The sequence below is a fragment of the Strix aluco genome, chromosome Z, assembly GCF_031877795.1.
Source record: "Strix aluco isolate bStrAlu1 chromosome Z, bStrAlu1.hap1, whole genome shotgun sequence".
Lineage (NCBI taxonomy): Eukaryota > Metazoa > Chordata > Aves > Strigiformes > Strigidae > Strix > Strix aluco.
The window spans coordinates 58,335,316-58,354,489 of NC_133971.1; the positions used below are offsets into that span (position 1 = coordinate 58,335,316).

General features: G+C 43.3%; 1 protein-coding gene across 1 annotated transcript in view; it reads left to right on the top strand.

Annotated features, from left to right (window-relative positions):
- Positions 1-2,693: 2,693 nt before the first annotated feature.
- The window catches only part of SHB (SH2 domain containing adaptor protein B), a 93,997-nt gene continuing 77,516 nt past the window's right edge, over positions 2,694-19,174 (top strand). Inside the window, exons 1-2 of the mRNA XM_074813191.1 lie at positions 2,694-3,477; positions 13,688-13,805. Coding sequence (XP_074669292.1) covers positions 2,902-3,477; positions 13,688-13,805 — 694 coding nt within the window. The 5' untranslated portion in view covers positions 2,694-2,901. The remainder of the gene's footprint in view (positions 3,478-13,687; positions 13,806-19,174) is intronic.

Here is a 19,174-nt window from a genome sequence, read left to right on the forward strand (position 1 = left end):
TGGGTAATGAGATCTTTCAAGTTTGAAAGAAACTGAAATACATCTTGCTTCAGGGCAAAAACTCACCCTTGTATAAAGGGCCTAGAACATGCCATTACCAGAAACAACAGCTCTTGGAAGTCTTGCAACCCCCTGGAAGACCCTGGTACTAGCCAGGCAAGAAACGGGGCACTTCTCAGGCTCAGGCTGAGAAGTTGCTCTGAAAAAACCTAAAGTTGGACAGGACGAATATGCCAAGCAGAGATGGGAAAACAACACTAAGGGTGTAAAACCAGAAATGTTTCCAGTGCCCAAGCCAGAATGGAGTATGTTATCCTCCTTTCCACACAAGCTGATAGCATTCCTACAGAAAGTCCTGCCAGGAATTAATTATAATTGAACCCTGTGTTCATAGTGGAGGAGCTCTGTTCTCAGGAGGTCACCAAAACATACAGACACACTTACCTGGAGCAAGCTGCATGATAATGTCCAAACTCAAGGAAATCCTTTGCATTCAAAAGAAAGAATGAGGCTTCCTATAGAGAATGTGCAGCCAAGAGCTAGCTTTAAATGGTCCATAAAACCAGATAAAAACTTCACGTGAAAATCCAATCCATCTTTAACTCATGAAGGTAATGAACTCATGGAGATAACTGACTCCATTCCGCCCTCAGAATTCATCACTGGGGGTGGGTGTGTAAAATACACTACAGGTATGACTGATGTTGGGCTTCAGCAATGCCAACAGGGCATTACATAGGTGTTTGCCAAAATGCAACAGGGAACTACAGAGGTGACTTGTAATGAGAAGCAGGTAAAGGGTTCCTCTTTTCTCCCTTCCCCTATACTGAATATAAAAAGAGAATATAAGAAGAGGTTCATCTCCCAAATGATTAAAAGCAAAATCTAACTAGCTCCTGACATCTTCATCTCTGAACATCACCACTCTCCGAACACTCTGTAACATTGCTTTTCCCATCTTTGAAAGGGGCCTACATCTCAAATCTAATTTCAGGCCACCCTTCTGCACAGAAAGCATGTCAGGACCCCTGCTGTTCATGTTAAGAACATGCCCATGGTTCTGAATGAAACTGGGATGTTCTTGTGAAGAGCTCTGACCTGCATGATAAGTATAGAACTCCTGAGCTACCGGTCTCCAGCTTGCTCATCTCTCTGCATTCATGGGCTTGATAAAGCAACAGGGAGTTGGTGCTTTACATGAAAGTGTAGATCTGGAAAACCCTGTTGTAAGTTGGAATTGTTTGAATTGAAGGCATGAAAAAGATGATCCCAAAAGGAAAAGACCAAGCAACATTTTATTGCTGGGTCTGAATTCTGATTGCTGGAACCCTCCCAAAGATGTAATTGTGAGGTCTTCTCCACCCTTTATTTGAAGTTGAATTCCACCTGTGCAGTGTAGACAGAACAAAACCACAACAAAATCCTCCTGTCCCAGATCAGCATGCACAACTGAAGCATCAAAAGCCAAGCTATCACCTGGGTAATCCTTTTGTCTGCTTAACTTCTTTCTCGTGGCAGAGGCCATAGATGAGCCTGGAAACATCAGCCTAAGGATATTCCTATCCCCACTTGAACATCCATTCAAACCCTCCAGCCTTTTCTAAGGCCAGACCAAATCAGGATGGGGAGTAAAGATTTAGACTGTCACAGCTGGGCAGAAAGAACTTGGGAAGAGCTGCTATAGTAGCTCTTTACCTTTGGGCAGATGGATAACGATAAAAAGACCAATACTGGTCACAACTGTGGTGGTCCATAAGATGACAAACCCTCCTGGCAATACATAAGCTGAGCAGCATGATTCACACACGTATCATCTCTGCATTTGATTTACTGTAGCCCTTAGCTAGGAACACACCTGGGAAAGGCATCTACCAAGAAAACACACATATCCTGTTTGCTTAGCATCAGCCCTAGACAACCACAGGGCTCGGTGCCCTTTGATAGGGGCCAGCTGGGCCCAGTCTAAGACCCCATATCCAACTGAGGGGAAGTAGGACACACAGGTAACAGTACTAGAAAAGTCAGAGCTCAAATTACACAGGCAGTGACTGATACCACATCACCCTGCCTTGCAGATGTCCCGCCCCTCTAGGCAACAGGGGCTGCTGAACCTCAGGCCAGCTAGGAAAGGAAAGGCACCCGCGCCTCCTGCCTTCTCACAGCAGCAGCTCTACTCCGCGGCCTTTCACAGACGTAGAGCGGAAGCCTCGGCGGGTGCCACCCGATGCAGCACGGCGGGGCCTGACACGCCCCCACCGCATCCCTTCTGACACGTAGCGCAGGAAGAAGCCGTGCCGCCACTTCCCCGCTCCCCAGAGACTCTTGCTGCTTCTGCTGCTACTGACGATGGTACGCATCCTGTCCCTCCCAGAGCTTACGAGGCGACAGCAATGAACCCCGGAGCTGGCCCCCTTCCGGCCAGGGCGGAGCACGCCGCACAGCAACCACCCGCCGGCACCTGGCTTGGCTCAGCCCCGCCCGACTCTCCCCGGCTCTCTCCGCCTTTGGCGGTGGGAGGGCCTTGACAGAGAGGCCTGCATGCAGATGCATCCCCCGCCTCCTCGGTGCGTGATGAGGTCAGGCTGGGCTGCGCTGCGAGTGCGGGGGAGAGGGGGCTGCGCTCGCGAGAGCCCCGGAGCCGCGAGGGCGGGGGGGGGGGCGCGCGCAGCTACGGCGAGCACCTGGCTCGGGCCGGGAACGTTTCCATTCCACCGGGAAGTCGGGGGCGTAAGCAGGGCCCTACGCGTCTTTGGCAGCGGAAGAGTGGTGTATGCGCGGCGGAGGGTGTCTGGCCCACCCTACTGCCTTGCTTCTCCATGCGGGTGGTGGCGGTGAGCGGGGCAGGTGCGTGAGGTGCCGGGGTTAGTATGTGGTGCTGAGAGGCCACAGCCGGGAGAGACGATGGCCAAATGGCTGAATAAGTACTTCAGCCTGGGCAGTAACAAGACCAAGAGTCCCCCGCAGCCTCCGTGGCCCGACTACCGAGAGAAATGCAGTGGTGCTGGTAGCGCGCCCTGCCCTGATGGGCCACCGCACCTTCACCACCACACTTCACCTGACTTTCCACACCACTGCCTGTGTGACAACACAAGTGATCTGCTTTGTGCCTACCGTGCCCAGAAAGACCTTGACTTCGAGGACCCACACAGCGGGCCTGGCTCATCCCTGTGCAAGTTGCGCACCATGTGCCACCCGGACTACTCCATGCCCGAACACTTGGGCAAAGCGGTGTCCAGGGCTTTCTCCTCCTCGTCGTGTTGCACTGTGGCCCCTGCCACCTGCACAGCCAGCTCCCCACACCTCTTTCGAAGCCACAATGAGCGCTGCCCTGTGATGCCACCTGATATGAAGTACATCTTCCCCAAGCACCGGTTTATCAAGATCAACACTGTTGGTGGCAGCGATGGAGCAAGCAAGAAGCTCAACAAGGAATCCAGGCAGCTGGCAACCTCTGTCCCCTCTGCCGTGAAAGATAAAGTAAGTGTTGTGCTCCTGTTCCCTCCACCATAGACTAGGTAGCAGGGCTGGGGCTGTGTCAGCCCCTGGAAAGATTCTTGGTGGGGGGATTAACTTCTGTCTGAATGTGTATGGCGCAGCCACTTCTCTCCACCATGCTTCACTGGGTGACCTGGCCCTTTTAAATATCTCAGGGCAGGTAGGGCATGTGCAAGGCTGGCACATGAAGTGGTGGTGCCCTGTCCTCTGGGTTTTCAAACTCACCACCCTTCTGATGGGACAAGTTTGCAGGTGTGCCTAGCCCTGCTCTGGGGCACAGTTCACTGCCAACCTCATGACTGTACCAAGGCTCTTGGATTGGCATGTTCCTGCAGGACAGATTGTGATTCTTTGAGGGAGTGCTTGGGGAGCCCTAGAGTCACTTGAGGATCCCTGTGCTTGTGACCCAAAGTTGTGGCCTCAGCCCTATAGCATGTGGTATGGAACAGTCATACATAAAAAATCAAAACCAAAAAAATTCTGATGTCATCCTGAGTCAGACCGCCTGTTTTTAAGGAGACAATTTGTCATGTATTCTGTGTAACTTCTCTGACTCCTAGTTCAGTGTGAAAGGTAAAGTTGTTCAAAGTCCTGTGTTACAACAGCATCACAACTTCCATGATAACTGTGTTTCCAAGTGGCAGGTACCTGAAACAAACTCTTTAGCTACTGGCTCAGTTGCAAATGTTCTCCTATCTTTTACTGATTGTTCTCTACAAATAGTAACAAAATTCTGTAGACAAAACACTGGAAAGTGCTGGGCTCAGGAACTCAGGCTACAGCTGGGAAGATTTACAGAGGGAAGTAACGTTAATTATTTTGTAAGCAGACTACATATTCCTCCCACCTCTAGTCCTGTGAGTACAGTTTATTTTTTTCATATATTGGAAATTAATATTTCTCCATTTTATAAATTGGCATTTACAACTTCAGTGTAATTGTTGTATCACAGGAGTTCTAAGTGTGTGCTGAATGTTATCAATTTAAATGATCTGTATGTACATGTTTAAATATGTAACATGATTGCATTGATTAGTGACACATTTCCATGACAGCTTGATAAATTATATCCTGTCCAGGTGGAATTCCAAATAAATCAGATTGTGATGGTGATGATACAAGATTGAAAGTCTAGAATTCATTACATTTTCTGTCATTGTAGGTGTAGGTCCTGACTGGAAGCAACTTCTTTTGTGGAAGTGATTGATTAAAGTTAGAGTCTCACTGTGTTACAGTCTCAGTATATTCAGTCTTTCCATTCCCTGTGTTGATACCATGTATCTGCTCTTAGGCAAATACTTTCAGCTGCTTCATACTTCAGAGAAAGTAACTGCTTGGGGCAAAGTGCTAAAACCACAAATGTTTGGTGTGTTTGTTTTTTGTTTTTTTTTGTTTGGTTTGTTTTGTTTTGTTTTGTTTTTTTAAATAGGGCATAATAATTATTCCCCCCCCAGTTATCTTTCAATTTTAGATCCTACAAGAGCAATTTTCAAAGCAGAAACTGCATCTGTTGCTAGGTAACCCACTACCTTGTGTGGTCATAAATCTCTGTGCTGCTCCCAAGCTCTGGTTGCAGGTTCTAAAACTTGTTTTGAATAACCAGCCTATAATTTTTTTAAAAATCATGCAGAACACTCATGTCATAGTCACATTCTTTCTGTTTTTGAGAGTGATAACTATAGGTGACAAGCAGGAAATCTTAACATAAGAAATAAAATTGTCCCTACACGACACAAGGTAAGTGTGCCTGCACCCCCCCACAACTGAATTTGGTTGTGAGGAGCTACATAGCTTGCCTTTTGTTCAATTGTGTTCTTTCCTCCCAGTAATTGAAACTAAATCTCCCTTATTTCTTAGCCCTGAAATGTAAAGCCTGACAGGTAGACCTGGAAAGCAGGTGGTCATAGGGGGCAGACAGAGAACTGCTTCTTTCCTGTACCTGTTATTCACTGAGGAGAAAAAATGAGAAATTTAGTTAACAGAGTGTGTCTAGTTCAGTGGCAAATAAAACAAGTGGAAATACACTTCTGTAAGAAGGATATAGTAGAGGAGTCAGTAAATGTCCCCTCTACTATATCCTTCTTGGATATAGTAGAGGTATCAAATGGTATCAAAAAACTAGAGGTCTGAAATTCAGAAGAGTTGGTAGAAATGTTAAAAACATTGAGGGGAAAAAAATCTGTGAGTAGCATAGGTTAAGCTGATAAGTACCTTAGCAATGAAAAAAGATCTGGTTGCCATATAGTTCTGTCATCATAGCAGTATGTTAGTATTTCATGATCCAATAGTGTCCACTAAATGCATGTGTTCTGTTCCAGCACCTCTGTTTTTTTCTTTTTCATATATGAGGATAGAGTGGTGCTTACCTTTCTGTGTTAACTGAGAAGTGAGAGGTGTGGTTTTCAACAACTTCAATGAGCAATTTTATAACTTGTGACTGGTCATCAGTAAAGAGTTGGCTGAAGAGCTCAGTTTATAAAACGTGAAAGAGTTACTAGAATGGAGAGGAAATTCAGGAAGGTACTTGTTTGATGTGGTTGCTTATAAACGACAAAGAGCAAAGTATGAAGAACGACAGACTTGTTAGTTGAGCAAGAAAAAAATTATAGACTAACTGATTCAGGGAGTAAAGGAGACGGAGATTGAAAGCAATGGCAGACATGATGATATTTTGCAAGATTCCAGGCATAGGCTGTAAAAGTAACCACGGAGATATATTGTGTCTGGTGTTTAGGAAGCTTTGACGCATAGAGGTAGAAGCACTGACTAAAGTTGAAGCAGACAAACCCAAATTGCCATGCATCTTTAATAGTGAGGTGACTAACCTCTACAGCAGAAGTCCAAGGGAGAGTCACCATTGCCAGATGTCTTTGAGTTCAAACTGGTGGGTGGATTTTTTTTTAGTTAGGTAGTACAATCAGGCAGGTTTTGGGGCTTTAACATTGAAGTTTATCTTCAAACAAGGGAGAGCAGGCTCTGTTAGAATTCCTGGCAGAAGCAGCTTAGTTCCTCCAGTATGGAGGATAAGAAATTACTGGCTTCCATCTTTAGTGCTGGCCTGTGAGACATTAACAACTTAGCTCTCCTGTGGCAAACAAATGAGTGTAGACTAGCCGGAACAACGTGTGCCAGAACAATCTAGCGGCTATTGTATATGTGTAAGAATAAACAAGAAACTTGGCTTATGTGGTGTGTTCACACTGGCTGAATGCCAGGTGCCCATTAAAGCCGCTCTCTCTCTCCCCTTCTCGACTGGACAGGGGAGAGCAGGCTTGTGGGTCGAGATAACAACAGGGAGAGATCATTAATTTAATTTATTACCAATCATATCAGACTAGGATAATGAGAAATAAAATCAAATCTTAAAATACCTTCTCCCCACCCCTGCCTTCTTCCTCGACTTTACTTTACTCCCAATTTCTCCTCCTTCCTCCCAGCAGCACAGGGGGATGGGGAATGGGTGTTGTGGTCAGTTTATCACATGTTGTCTCTGCCATTCCTTCCTCCTCGTGGAGGACTCCTCACACTCTTCCCATGCTCCAGTGTGGGGTCCCTCTCATGGAAGATGGTCCTCCATGAACTTTCTCCGACATGAGTCCTTCCCATGGGCTACAGCTCTTAATGAACTGCTCCAGTGTGGGCCCTTTCCATGGGGTGAAGTCCTTCAGGAACAGACTGCTCTAGCATGGATCGCCCACAGGGTCACAACTCCTGCCAGCAAACCTGCTCCAGCATGGGCTCCCCTCTCTTTTGGGTCCCAGATCCTGCCAGAAGCCTGCTCTAGTGCAGGCTTCCCGCAGGGTCATAGCCTTCTTCGGGTGCACCTACCTGCTCCAACATGGGGTCCTCCATGGGCTGCAGGTGGATCTCTGCTCCACCATGGACATCCATGGGCTCCAGGGGCACAGTCTGCCTCACCATGGTCTTCACCACAGGCTGCAGGGGAATCTCTGCTCCAGCACCTGGAGCATTTCCTTCCCCTCCTTCTTCACTGACGTTAGTGTCTGCAGAGTTGTTTCTGTCACATATTCTCACTCCTGTCTTTGGCTGCAGTTGCCCTTGAACAGTCTTTTTCCCTGGTTCGTAAATATGTTATCACAGAAGCGCTACCACCGTTGCTGATTGTCTCAGCCTTGGCCAGCAGTGGGTTCATCTTGGAGCCACCTGGCATTGGCTCTATCGAACATAGGGAAAGCTTCTGGCAGCTTCTCACAGAAGTCACCCCTGTAGCCAATTCCACTACCAAAACCTTGCCATGCAAACCCAGTACAGCTTAACATCCATTCAATGGACAAACAACTTGGTGAATTGGGTATCTAAAGGAATGAGTTGAAGTGTTACTGAGTAATTCTCCTCTCTCCTCATGTAAATTCATGAAAGTAGTAACAGCTGAGGGGAAAGTGTCTATGTGAAAGGATACTTTGTGTATTTTCTCACTTATTACACTTTTTTGAACCTAAACACTTCTCTGCCTGCCTTTGCAGCTTAGGAACCTGGAACACTGTTCAAAGAGCAGCTGTGTCATACTCCATTGCAGGAAGTTTTTAGAATTTAAAAGCTGGGATTGTAGCACGCTTGTCCTTTAAAAGATAATTATTTCTCAATGAGCAGCATTTTTCACTCCCTCTGTGCAGTGGAGGCAGAGCTGTGCAACACTTCTGGATATTGAATGCAGAAGACACTACAAGTTGCAAGATCCATTTCTACAGGACATATCTGATGCTGTAGAAAATAGCTCAGTTCTGAACAGGCAGAGCTGATCCAGTGCAAAAGCATGTAAATGTTGTGTGGCAGCAGCAATCAGGTAGGAAGTTGTTCAGGACAGCATATTTGCTGACTTGATTTAGAAAGGCCTGATAACAATGTCTATGTATGAACTCTATGCTCATATAAGAAAAAAACCCCACACTTTGTTTCCGTACGATGCACCTCAGAGTTGTGTGGTGCAGAGCTCTGGCTGCTAGCTAAGCAGAAGGGCTAAAGCTGTTTGCCTTGAAAGCTTTCCCACCATTATGTAAGAAACAAGTACTTTTCTGACACTGCAATAGACTATGGTAACACTATCTGAACTTTTAAGGACTTACATAAAAGTGCTTAGGCTCCATGGAACATTATTAATATATGTATATAATTAAAACATTTTAGTAAACATTGGGAAGATGTTTGTCTTATTTCTGCATATGGAAGGTCTAAGTTTTATGTGATCTTGCAAGTGAGAACGAGTCAGGTGTATTTAATAGTGTTGCAGCTGGTATTTTGAGGTGCACAGAGAAAACACTTGAAAGATGTTTAAGCAGTGTTGGAGTTACTTATATCAAAGTATATAGTTTATAGAGATCCTAAACTATAAATGTTACTCTGTGTCTTATTCCCATGTTTAATCCATTGCAGCAAGGTGTCAAGCTGCCACTCTTTACAATTGGTTCTACTCTGAAACAGTCTGCACGTGGTTCCTATGGGCATATGGCTCTGCCTTTGAATCAAAGGTCTCAAGAAAAAGATGCTGGTGGCCACTGGTCTTGTGAACCTGCATGAATGGCTTGGGTAAGGCCACACATAAAGGCAGCAAGCTGCATTTTTTCCATATGTCTCATGTTGCTATAATGCAGCCAGAAATGCATTTTTCCACATAAGTCAGTCTCATGATTAAGGGACTATCACAGTCTTATTCATAATACCTTATTCAGTTATTACCTGAGACTGTGGAGTCTTAGTGATTTTAGGGCTGTTTGAAGTGATGTGTTAGGCTGTTCAGTTCTGGTGTGAAGTATGCCTGGCATATATTCATACATATATTCAAGTATGCCTGTTATCTGCAGTGTATCTGCACAGCTTGGAACAGTCTCAGCTCTGGGAACCATCCAAATTTTCAGACTATTGGACACAGAGAGATCCAAGCAGAGAAGGGCTATCAGGAAGGAGTGTGAAGCAGTTGGACATGTGGAGATTGAGGGAGGGAGTGGTAGTTTTCTGGAAGAGTGTATCATGTGTATACCCTTGCAGTAAGCAGACCCAAACCATTGAAAGAATGTATCTCAGTTACTGGATTCAAGTGAGAAGACTGACTTGCCCCTTCTGAACTAAGATGGGCTTATTGAATTTACTGGAGACTGTAACTGATTATGTTCCACGTGGCGTTATTCTGAAAAAGGCTAATACTGCAGTCCAAATGACCATAAGGGAACTGGGCAGGGTGGTGGAACTTTGTCCTGTTTCCACCCCTTTCCATGCAACCTGTGTATCTAATGTTTATGAACCATGTTCACTTGGCCTCTGTGATCAACTCTGTTGCATCACTCATTCAATACATACCCTCTCTTGCTTCACAGGAGACCGTGCAAGATGGTCTTGCATACTGTAGCATGTTTCTGTGCAGGACTATCTTCCCAAACCCAAGAGATTCTCACTCCTGCTAGGAACACAGGCTTCATGTGTTTAATCTCTGGATTCATTGCATGGCACAAAGTGCTCATTCCTTTTGGACTGAGAGGGTAAGGGATAAAGGATCTTATGTGTGACGTTAAAAGTTCTAGGCAAAAACTCAGAAGAGAGACATTTTTCTTTCTAAAAGTGCCTGTGTTTGTCTTCCCTTGCATTGTTCAGCTGTAATCTGTTTGGTGGCATCTGTAATCATAGACACTTCAATCTTGTGTCTCTGTCCTATTCCTAGACAGCAAGAATTAACATGTGTTTTTCTGTCTCTTCAGCCTGTATTCTGAGCATCCTGTGGCAGGAGAAGTGGCTGGTATGTGATCTGGAGCAGACTTAGTCTGAGCTTGGTGCTTTAACTTTTGTCTCCCCATCTGTATTTAAAGTCACATTTTGAAATAGTTACCTAAAGACATTTGGTAATGACTGAAATTGGCACCAGGGGCTTAGCCTTTACTGCAAGGACAGAATCACAAATGGTTGAGGTTGGAAGGGATCTCTGGAGATTGTCTTGTCCAGCCCCCCCTGCTCAAGCAGGGCCAAATGGATCCAGTTGCTCAGGACCATGTCCAGACAGCTTTAGAATATATGCAAGGGTGGAGACTCCACAACCTCTCTGGACAACCTGTGCCAGTGTTCAGTCACCTGCACAGTTGAAAAAGTGTTTCCTGATGTTCATATGGAAGCTCCTGTGTTTCAATCTGTGCCTGTTGCCTCTTGTCCTGTCACTGTGTACCACTGAAAAGAGCCTGGCTCTGTCCTCTTTGTACGCTCCCTTCAGGTATTTATAGACATTGATAAGATCCCCCCTGAGCTTTCTCTTCTCTAGGCTGAAAAATCCCAGCTTGCTCAACCTTTCCTCATTACTGCAGTGGATACATTTCCAGCCTCACTCTGATCTGGTACAGATTTACAGATAATAACATGTAATAAATACAATAATGAAATAATGTGGGAATGGACCTTCTTACTTCCTTGTTAGAAAGCAGCCTTTGCTTTGTTAGACTTCTGAATAACAAGTTAGTTGCTTTAGTCCTCTTGTTCATGTTTGGTACAGTAAGCTCTTGAATGTTACTGTTATGCTTAAAGCAAATCAGTCTTGATTTTTATCTTGTTTGACAGCATTTCGTATGTCTAATTTTCCTCCTAGTATATTTCTGGCAAATGAGGAAGAAGAAATATCACATAACTGTTAGACTGCTTTCTGTTTCATGTTTTAGTACAGTTATGCTAAGGATTGGCAAGTATTACTTGTCAACATTTGTAATAGGAGAGTAACAGAGAGCTCATGCTACCATCCAGCAGCTCTTGGCAGGTTTGCATCAGAAGACTAAATGGATGGCATTTCAACTGCAGCAGTTTTAGAAATAAACCTGTACTTGTGACTAGGAGGAATTACTGCTGCATGATACACATTGTTGTCTGTCTTAAGCTGCTGTCACTTGATTTGCTGCTTGGGCATATATTGCCAGACATGGGTGAGGGCACTTTTTTCTTATAGCTTAACTGTTTTTTGCATAATGGGGTGGTGATTTTGGACACTAAATGAGAGAAAGAATTATTTTTTCCTCCCTCTATTATCCATGTCATTCTGGTGGTTTCTGGTCAAACAGAAAATTCCAGTCACTTTAAACTTTCAGTGGAGGAAAACACAGTTAATTTATAATTTAGTATCCCAGCGGTTAACCTGTGACTGTAGGACAGCTGAGTCTTGCTCTGACACTCACATCTGTGTATTCAGTGATAATAAATACATCTTCTAAAAGGTCCATTCTTTGGGATGTGCTTGTGAGTGATCTGTAGTCCAGGGGTTGGGAGCTTATGCTGAGGAATGTGGTGGGGGTTTTCTGGTTGACTTTTTTTTTTTTTGGTGGGTGGTTTTTTTTTTGTTTGTTTTTTTTTTTTTTTGGTGAGCAAAATAAGTAGTATAAAATCAGTGTGACACTGTTGTATGGCCTTGAGTAGTGACTCTGAAGGGTGTTAGATTTTTTGTTCCCTAATCTTAAAGGAGATCTCTGTCTTTCCTTATACAGTGTTCATTTACTCCATGGCATTTATGCAGGTATTTGATCTGGAAATACTTGTGTGTCCTGTTTTTTGCTCTGTCTGGTGGGATATGCTGGCAGCAGGAGACAGAAGCAGATGCAGCTTCAGTCTCATAGCTGGCAATGTACTGGTTGTTTGTTGAAAAGAGTGAAGCTGTTGGATAGCAGTCTGCTTTCAGTCTTACTGGTGCTGGTCTTAAAGATGTGAAGTAACTGGTGGGACAGAAAGAGTCTTGGTTGAAAAAAATCCCTCTTAAAGAGAGCAGGCCTTCAGGGCAGAACCCTCTAGGCTTGCTTTGAGTGAGGGTTTGGACAGGATGATCTCCTGGAGTCCTTTCCCACATGTATTATTCTATGGGGATTTTGATGCTGAGGCCTGCCTCTACTTTCTCTGCTTCAGACTCTTTTGCCTGTCCTACATCTCTGTGCTCTGCAGTAATTCTCATATAAGGATATTTTTCTTCACCCTGGTCCCCTTGCCAGCTTCTAGAAATCAAGATTAACTCTACCCCTTCAACAACAGGGAGGAATGATTCCTGTTACTTTAATCAGCTGATTAAAAAGCCTATATAACCAATGGGAGTTAAACAGCATACAATGATTTTGCAGGGTCCAGGGGAGCGTGGTAATGTAGAGAAAGGGATGAGATTTTCTAACCTTCAGGTTTTTCTAGTCTCCTAATGGAGGGAGGAAGCTTGTTCTTCTGATGGATAATTTCTTTTTGCCGCCTTTTGTCCTGTCACAAAATATAAGTAAATATAATGTTCCTTTGAGAGAAGGAATGGCACAGATGGGTTCAAGGAACTAAGTTTAAACAAGAAGCTTGTTTTGTGTCTTGTTCCTTTTCAATTAACATCTAAAACTACAAAGCATCTTATTAATGCAGTGAAAAGAATAGTCTTTGTGTATTTCTGTGAAAAATTTTTAGCAATATTTTCAGTTGTAGCTGATAAACCTAAAAAGTGGAGGTGGTAAAGTAAATGCAGGTGTGCTTTTTTTGCAGAATATTAACAAACTTCTGTGATAAGAATTGCACTGGATTGAATGTGGTGACTGATTGGATCTTTCTAATTAGTCCATCCCAATAATTCCGTATCTTGTGCTAGTCAGAGACCTTTTGACATAGAGTCTGTCTTTGTGGGACTTCTGGCATGAACTTCTGTGGTGGTTTAGTCCCTGCTGGGGTCTGAGACCACGGGGCCGCTGCCCCTCCCCCACAAAGAGAGTGAAATGCAAAGCCCCGGGGCTGAGATAAGGAAAGGTTTAATACAACAGAGCAGCAGCAACACAACTACAATAACAGTAACAATAATAATAATGAACAGAGCAAAATATCTACCAATACAGCAGTGAGAAGCGCGATGGCATAACACACGTGTTAACCAACCAGTCTGGCTTCAACGCCAGGATGTGACTACCGAATGGTATCTGAATAACCCGTATCTGAATAACCCGGCTAGAGCTCCCCCGCCACTGCTGGGGAAACTTAACCCTATCCTGGCTAAACCAGGACAACTTCTATTTCACACTTATATTTCAGCAGCATTTATTAACTGATTTGTGACAATTGTGTATTTGTCTTCTGAACATAGACTGTACTTTTAAGATGGCATAGGATGCAGCTTTTTGAAACTTTTTTTTGTTTGTAGGGTGTTACTGCCTTCTGGTTTGCACATCTGACCGGAGATTCTATTAACAGTTACTTTCCTGTCTTTCAGGTATTGATAGCTGATGACTACTCAGATCCGTTTGATGCCAAAAGCGAGTTGAACAGAATGGGAAAAGGGGAGAACACTGGCTATATGGAACCGTATGAAGCCCAGAGAATAATGACTGGTAAGAAAAGACAATTGCACATGTGAGCTTTAATTGCATGGCAGTTCACATGGATATTACAGCTGTTATGAAACAGAATTCTCCTTTGTCATGCAAAACTGTGTTTCTGAAGGTGCTTAGTTAGTCAACAGTAAGTGCTGTGGAGGCTTTTCATGTGACTGCACATGTCTTGATGTTTAAAATTACTGCTTTGGACCTCACTATTGAGTGTAGATGGTTTGTACTGTCATATGGAAAGATGAAAATGAGAATGAGAGTTGGAATGTGTGTATTGCTTAGCTTGGCAATGTCAAGGCTGTCATCTGTGTATGTAGTAGGGATAGCCAAAGCATGACATTGTGTTAGTTGCCTTAAAAACAGTTGATCAATTTGCTTACAGGTTCAGACTTCTTGGTCTTTTCTCTGTGGAGGAGGACTGAAAAGCTCCCTCCCTCCCTCCCTCCCTCCCTCCCTCCCTCCCTCCCTCCCTCCCTCCCTCCTCTTATGATTTTGGGTTTTTTTTGTACTAATGTGAAAATGAGACACTTTAGGATGCCTGTAAGCCTTTGACTGCTATTCTTGATAATGTCCTTCCTTTTTTGTTGTGTAGGAAGGTGGTTAACTGTGGTATTGTTGTAGGAATTTTTGACTGTTTGAACCCCTTGTCCTGGCGTTATGTGACTGTACTGTCCATGTATTTTCCTCATCTTACCTGCATCCATTTCCTACTTATTGCCTGTGCAGTCCATCAACTTTTCTGGGGATGGGGCTGTATTTTAATTTATGATGATTTAACTCAGTCAACACACATCTTTATGCAGATCAGTTGTGCATTTTTCGAACTTGTACAGCAGGTCCTCTTTTTCTCATTATAAGGTAAAAGTCACTCTTGTGCCCAGTTAAGTTGATTGTATGCTTTCCTTTTCTATTGGCAGCTCCTGTTTTGAGCCCTCAGGAAAGATTAATCAGTGGGGGAAGATGAGGCTGTTGGATGCAAAGATCCTTTTTTCATGCAAGTGTTCCTATTTTACTTTTCTTAAATAGCATTTCTGAGGAGAGATACAGGAAATGACATGTAGACTATATTGTTTGGAAGTTTTCAGTATCTTATAGAGGGGCTGGTAGAGTTTATTTCTCATTGGTGTAAATCTATTCATTCTAGTTGAATAATTTTTCAGAAAAACAAATTAGTCCAAATAAGTTCTTCCTCTTCATACACCAGTGATGAGCGTTTGTAATTTTAACTCTGAAGTTTACAGTGCTTTGATTTCTTTCTTCCTGTGTTTAGGACAGGAGTTTATTCTATCTCCTTATCCAGATTAACCATAATAAATGGGATGGTGGATGGGAAAGTGGACAGTACTGGATGGCTTAGCTAAAATAAGGGACAGTAAATTTGTGTACCCTTGAAATTGCAAGACACCCTTTTGTCAAACTGGTGTTTGGTGCAGTTGAGAAGCTGTTATATCTGCTCTGTATGTTATAAGGCAAACATAAGGAGCTCTCATGCTAAAGGTGCTTTTGAAACTGGTGTTTAACTGAGTGTAATGATATAGCAAGTGTTCTGAATATGCATTTGATTGAGCCAGTAAAAGATGCTTAGTATCTCCCTGAAGATGTTTCGTGTTTTGAGATCTGACTATTTGGTTTCCAGTCGTCTTGTCCTAATGCTAGTAGAAATAGAGAATGTTTTCCCATAAATCTTGGTGACGTCAGGTTATATTCCACTATATTTAAGCATGTGGTGTCATGTTGGTTTTTTTGTTGCACAGATGTTGCCTTTGTGTTTTACTTGACAAATGGAAATCCAAAGGCATCTTTTTGGAGAGTTTTTAAAGATTCAGGTTTATATTTCCCAGGTGAGTTCTATTATGAGTCTACTACTTCCAAAGAAGACTTTTGAACTGCAGTTTGGTTGGTCTCAAAATGTTTACTGCTTTTTTTGTCATGTTTATTTGTTAGCTGTGCTGTCTGATGAACAGAAGAACATTATATGGCTATCCATTCATTTTAACTAATCTGGTGAAGTCCTTCTGACTGTATTTAACATTGGTTAATCCCAGAGAGGGGAAATCAGCATACCCCAGGAGAATGCACTTTAGGAGAGACAGAAAATAAAACAGCTTTTTGTCAGTTATTTCTTGTTTACCAATGTACCCTAACCCTTGGAAACCAGGTGTAAGAGCTAATTTGAAATAGGAGCCTAAAGTTTTTGTGTGTGTCGTGTGCTTCTTGAATTAGTAGAGGATTAGGCAAAAACAAATGTCCATATGAAATAAGACCCCCTTACTTCAATTTGAGAAGCTAAGCTTACACCTGAACGGAAATGTATGATGTCTGAAATACCTAATATGTTAATTCAAAACTTATTCTTCCTCCCTGAAAGCTCTGTGGGCTTGTACTTGTGAAGCAGTTGGTTCTCAGGTGATGTTTAATTAAAAAACAACAAAAAAAATCCTTCTTGAAGTTGATGATTTCGATAAACTGTTGAATGGTCTATCTGATTCCATGCTGTCTGTGCTTAGAATTGGGCTTAATCAGGCTTGAAGTTTCTTCTGCTGATAGTGTCCCCAAAAAATACTGCTTTCCCAGATTTTTGGTTATGTTGATTGAAAGAAAGCAACCTTTATGCTGAAGTTTGGAAAGGCTTTTTGAAGAAAGGCTTGATGTGAGGCTAAGATAGAGCATTTTGAGAACAAACACATGTTTATAAGAAGCTGTCATCTCCTGGCAGCCTAACACATCTGCTGGCTTGTGCTGATATTCGTGTTTGTCCTGTCTTCAGGAAGTCCATGCCAGAGGTTCAGAGAAAATCCTTGGGAATCCAGTTCCTAGTACGCTGTGCAGTGTGAGTCTCAGCTTGAGCGGGGTGCACCCAAAGCCATAGGAACAGTGTTGCATCTTTGCCTTATCCCCAACTTATTTGGGGATTGGATGTCCCAGTGTAAGTACAGATGTATGAAGGAAGTTCTCAGATCTGTATCCTACACTATGCATGGAGTGAAATCCTGTGCTGGCTGCTATCAAGCATGCATGCGTGCATGAAAACAAATAGAGATAGCTAAGAAGATGCTGATTTCTAAGGATCCAGAGAAGTAGATGGACCAGAGAGAAAAAAGTAACCTGCTAAGAAAATACTGCTATTGCTGATACTACCTGAATAACCATATCCTAGCAAGAAATAGATGAGGAGGGATTAGAGGCAAAGAGAAGAGGAAAGAAGAAATAATGCTAGATAACATTACTGTGACTGGGGTTCCTCATAAAGCTACAACCCCGTGTGCTGATTTGCATCAGGGCTGTCTAAGATCTGAAGGGACTCTGTTCGCTATTGGAACAGCAGTATAAATCCCTATTGTTCCCTTACAAGGTCTAGACTGTCTATGCAAGTGTGTTTTTAGTGTTTTCACTGCTTTCTTATGCAACCTTCCAATTCTTATTTTTTCCCTAGCATTAGTCTGTAGCTGCTGCAATAGCTGCTGCAATAACATGTGGCCCATCACAGAAACAGACCTGTGATGCCTTACCAAGCCTGTACCAAGCGTTGTTGCTTGGATCAGGTGTAGGAGGTACTTCATGTTTGAGAGAGAGTTCCCCAGATGACCAGTGACTGAGAATGCTGCATTTGAACACTGAATGGTTGAGACACTGTCAGGCCAGAGTGGTAGTGCCCATACATCTGGGCTGTTCTTCTCATAGAATGCTAGGGGAAGAGAAGTTATGTTCCACCTATTTACTCCCATCAGCCTGCACTGTACTTCAAATACTGGAGAGGGGTATGTTTGTTTTCTGTGGTAATTCTTTACCTGAGAGGAGGAAAGGTGCCCTCAACTCATGGATATGGCTATGCTGGGGAAAAATGTGGGTATTTTTTTCCATTTAAAATCCCCTTAAAGTCATAAGGCCCTATCCCAGCCATACCCTGTGAGCTGGAAGGGATGGTGCCTTTCCACTTTCTCCCGATAACTGTGAATGTTGACACAGCCCTTCCAGGTGTCTCTATCTCTCAGAAGGAATTAAGTCAAGTCCTCAGACTGCATGAAACATTTGCAATCAAATGCCAAATCAAGGCAAGTCTGTACCACAGCCATCTGTGTGGTGGATCATAGAATGCATCTAAAACTCACCTTTGGAGGAGAATCCAGTCTTGGATCACTAAAATGGAGATATGCTGTCAGTCAAGTTGTTGCACAAAGAACTGTATCCTTTTAGGAATACAGTTGAATACTGACTAGAAGAATGAGATAATAGACTGCATCTATTGCCCTTCTTAACTTGCTGCTTGTCTTTGAAGGGAGTCTCTTACCTCCAACTCACAATTTTTTGAGTACAAGATGCATGCTATAATTGAACAATAGTTTACTTGAACAATAGTAAAATTAAGGTCAGTTCAAGCCTCAAACTAATTTGGAACCACATTATCAAAAATGTGGGGGGCGTTTTTGTGAGAGGGGCATTAAAAAACACCTGAGGGGCATGCCTACATTGAGGGATGTGTGTTGGTAAAAACATTTCTCTTTTTCAGATTAGGAGCTGTGTTTTCTATGCTGTAGAATGGGCAGTGAAGAAAAGTTGGTGCAGGCTAGGCCCTTAAGTTAGGACAATGATTTGAAAGGTAAGCATATGGTACATCAGTGCCTTTATTTCTTAGAGGCCTAGAGGTGCCTCAGGTCTGTGCCCTCCCTGGAAGTTTGTAGTACACCATGTTTTTCCTTTGCTTTATTAGGCGTTACCTAGTACTGTGCCAGGGAGTTCAGTCCCTGCTTGGGGTTCTGGCCTCAGTATCATGCATTTGCCTCAAGAATATGGCAGACAGGGAGAAACCCATCTTCATGTATTTCAGAATTCTGTAGACTTCAATGGCTAGCATTTCTAAAAATAGTTACATGCCCTGAGATGTAACATGCCGTGTGGTATTCTTCATGGAGCTAATACTGTGTTGTGAACAGACTTCAGAAAGCTGTCATCACACTATTGATAAAATATACACTGTGCTTCTCTTCTGTGGTGGGTAACTTTAGAAGCTACTCAGGGCATAAAAAATGTCCTTCTGGACAGTCAAAGGCAGGTGTTTGAGGAAGCAGGAATTCAGTTTTGTTATTGATGCATTTTTCACAAGAGGCTGGTCACACAGTCATCCGGGAAACTGGGTATGATCTTGTAGGTGGGATGTGCTGAACCACAAGATCAGGGGAAGTGCTCGATGTGCATTGAGTCAGTCCTGAATCAACACAGCAGCATGCTGCCAGTACACCTTGAAGACTGGAAGATCTAAGTAAGTTGCAAAGGGCTTCTGGCTGTAAATGGAAAGCTGAATTCAAGACTCCTGGATGTAGTTAAATCTGAAAACAACATGTCCTTTCCCATACAAGCCTGGTCTGTGTAGGGCA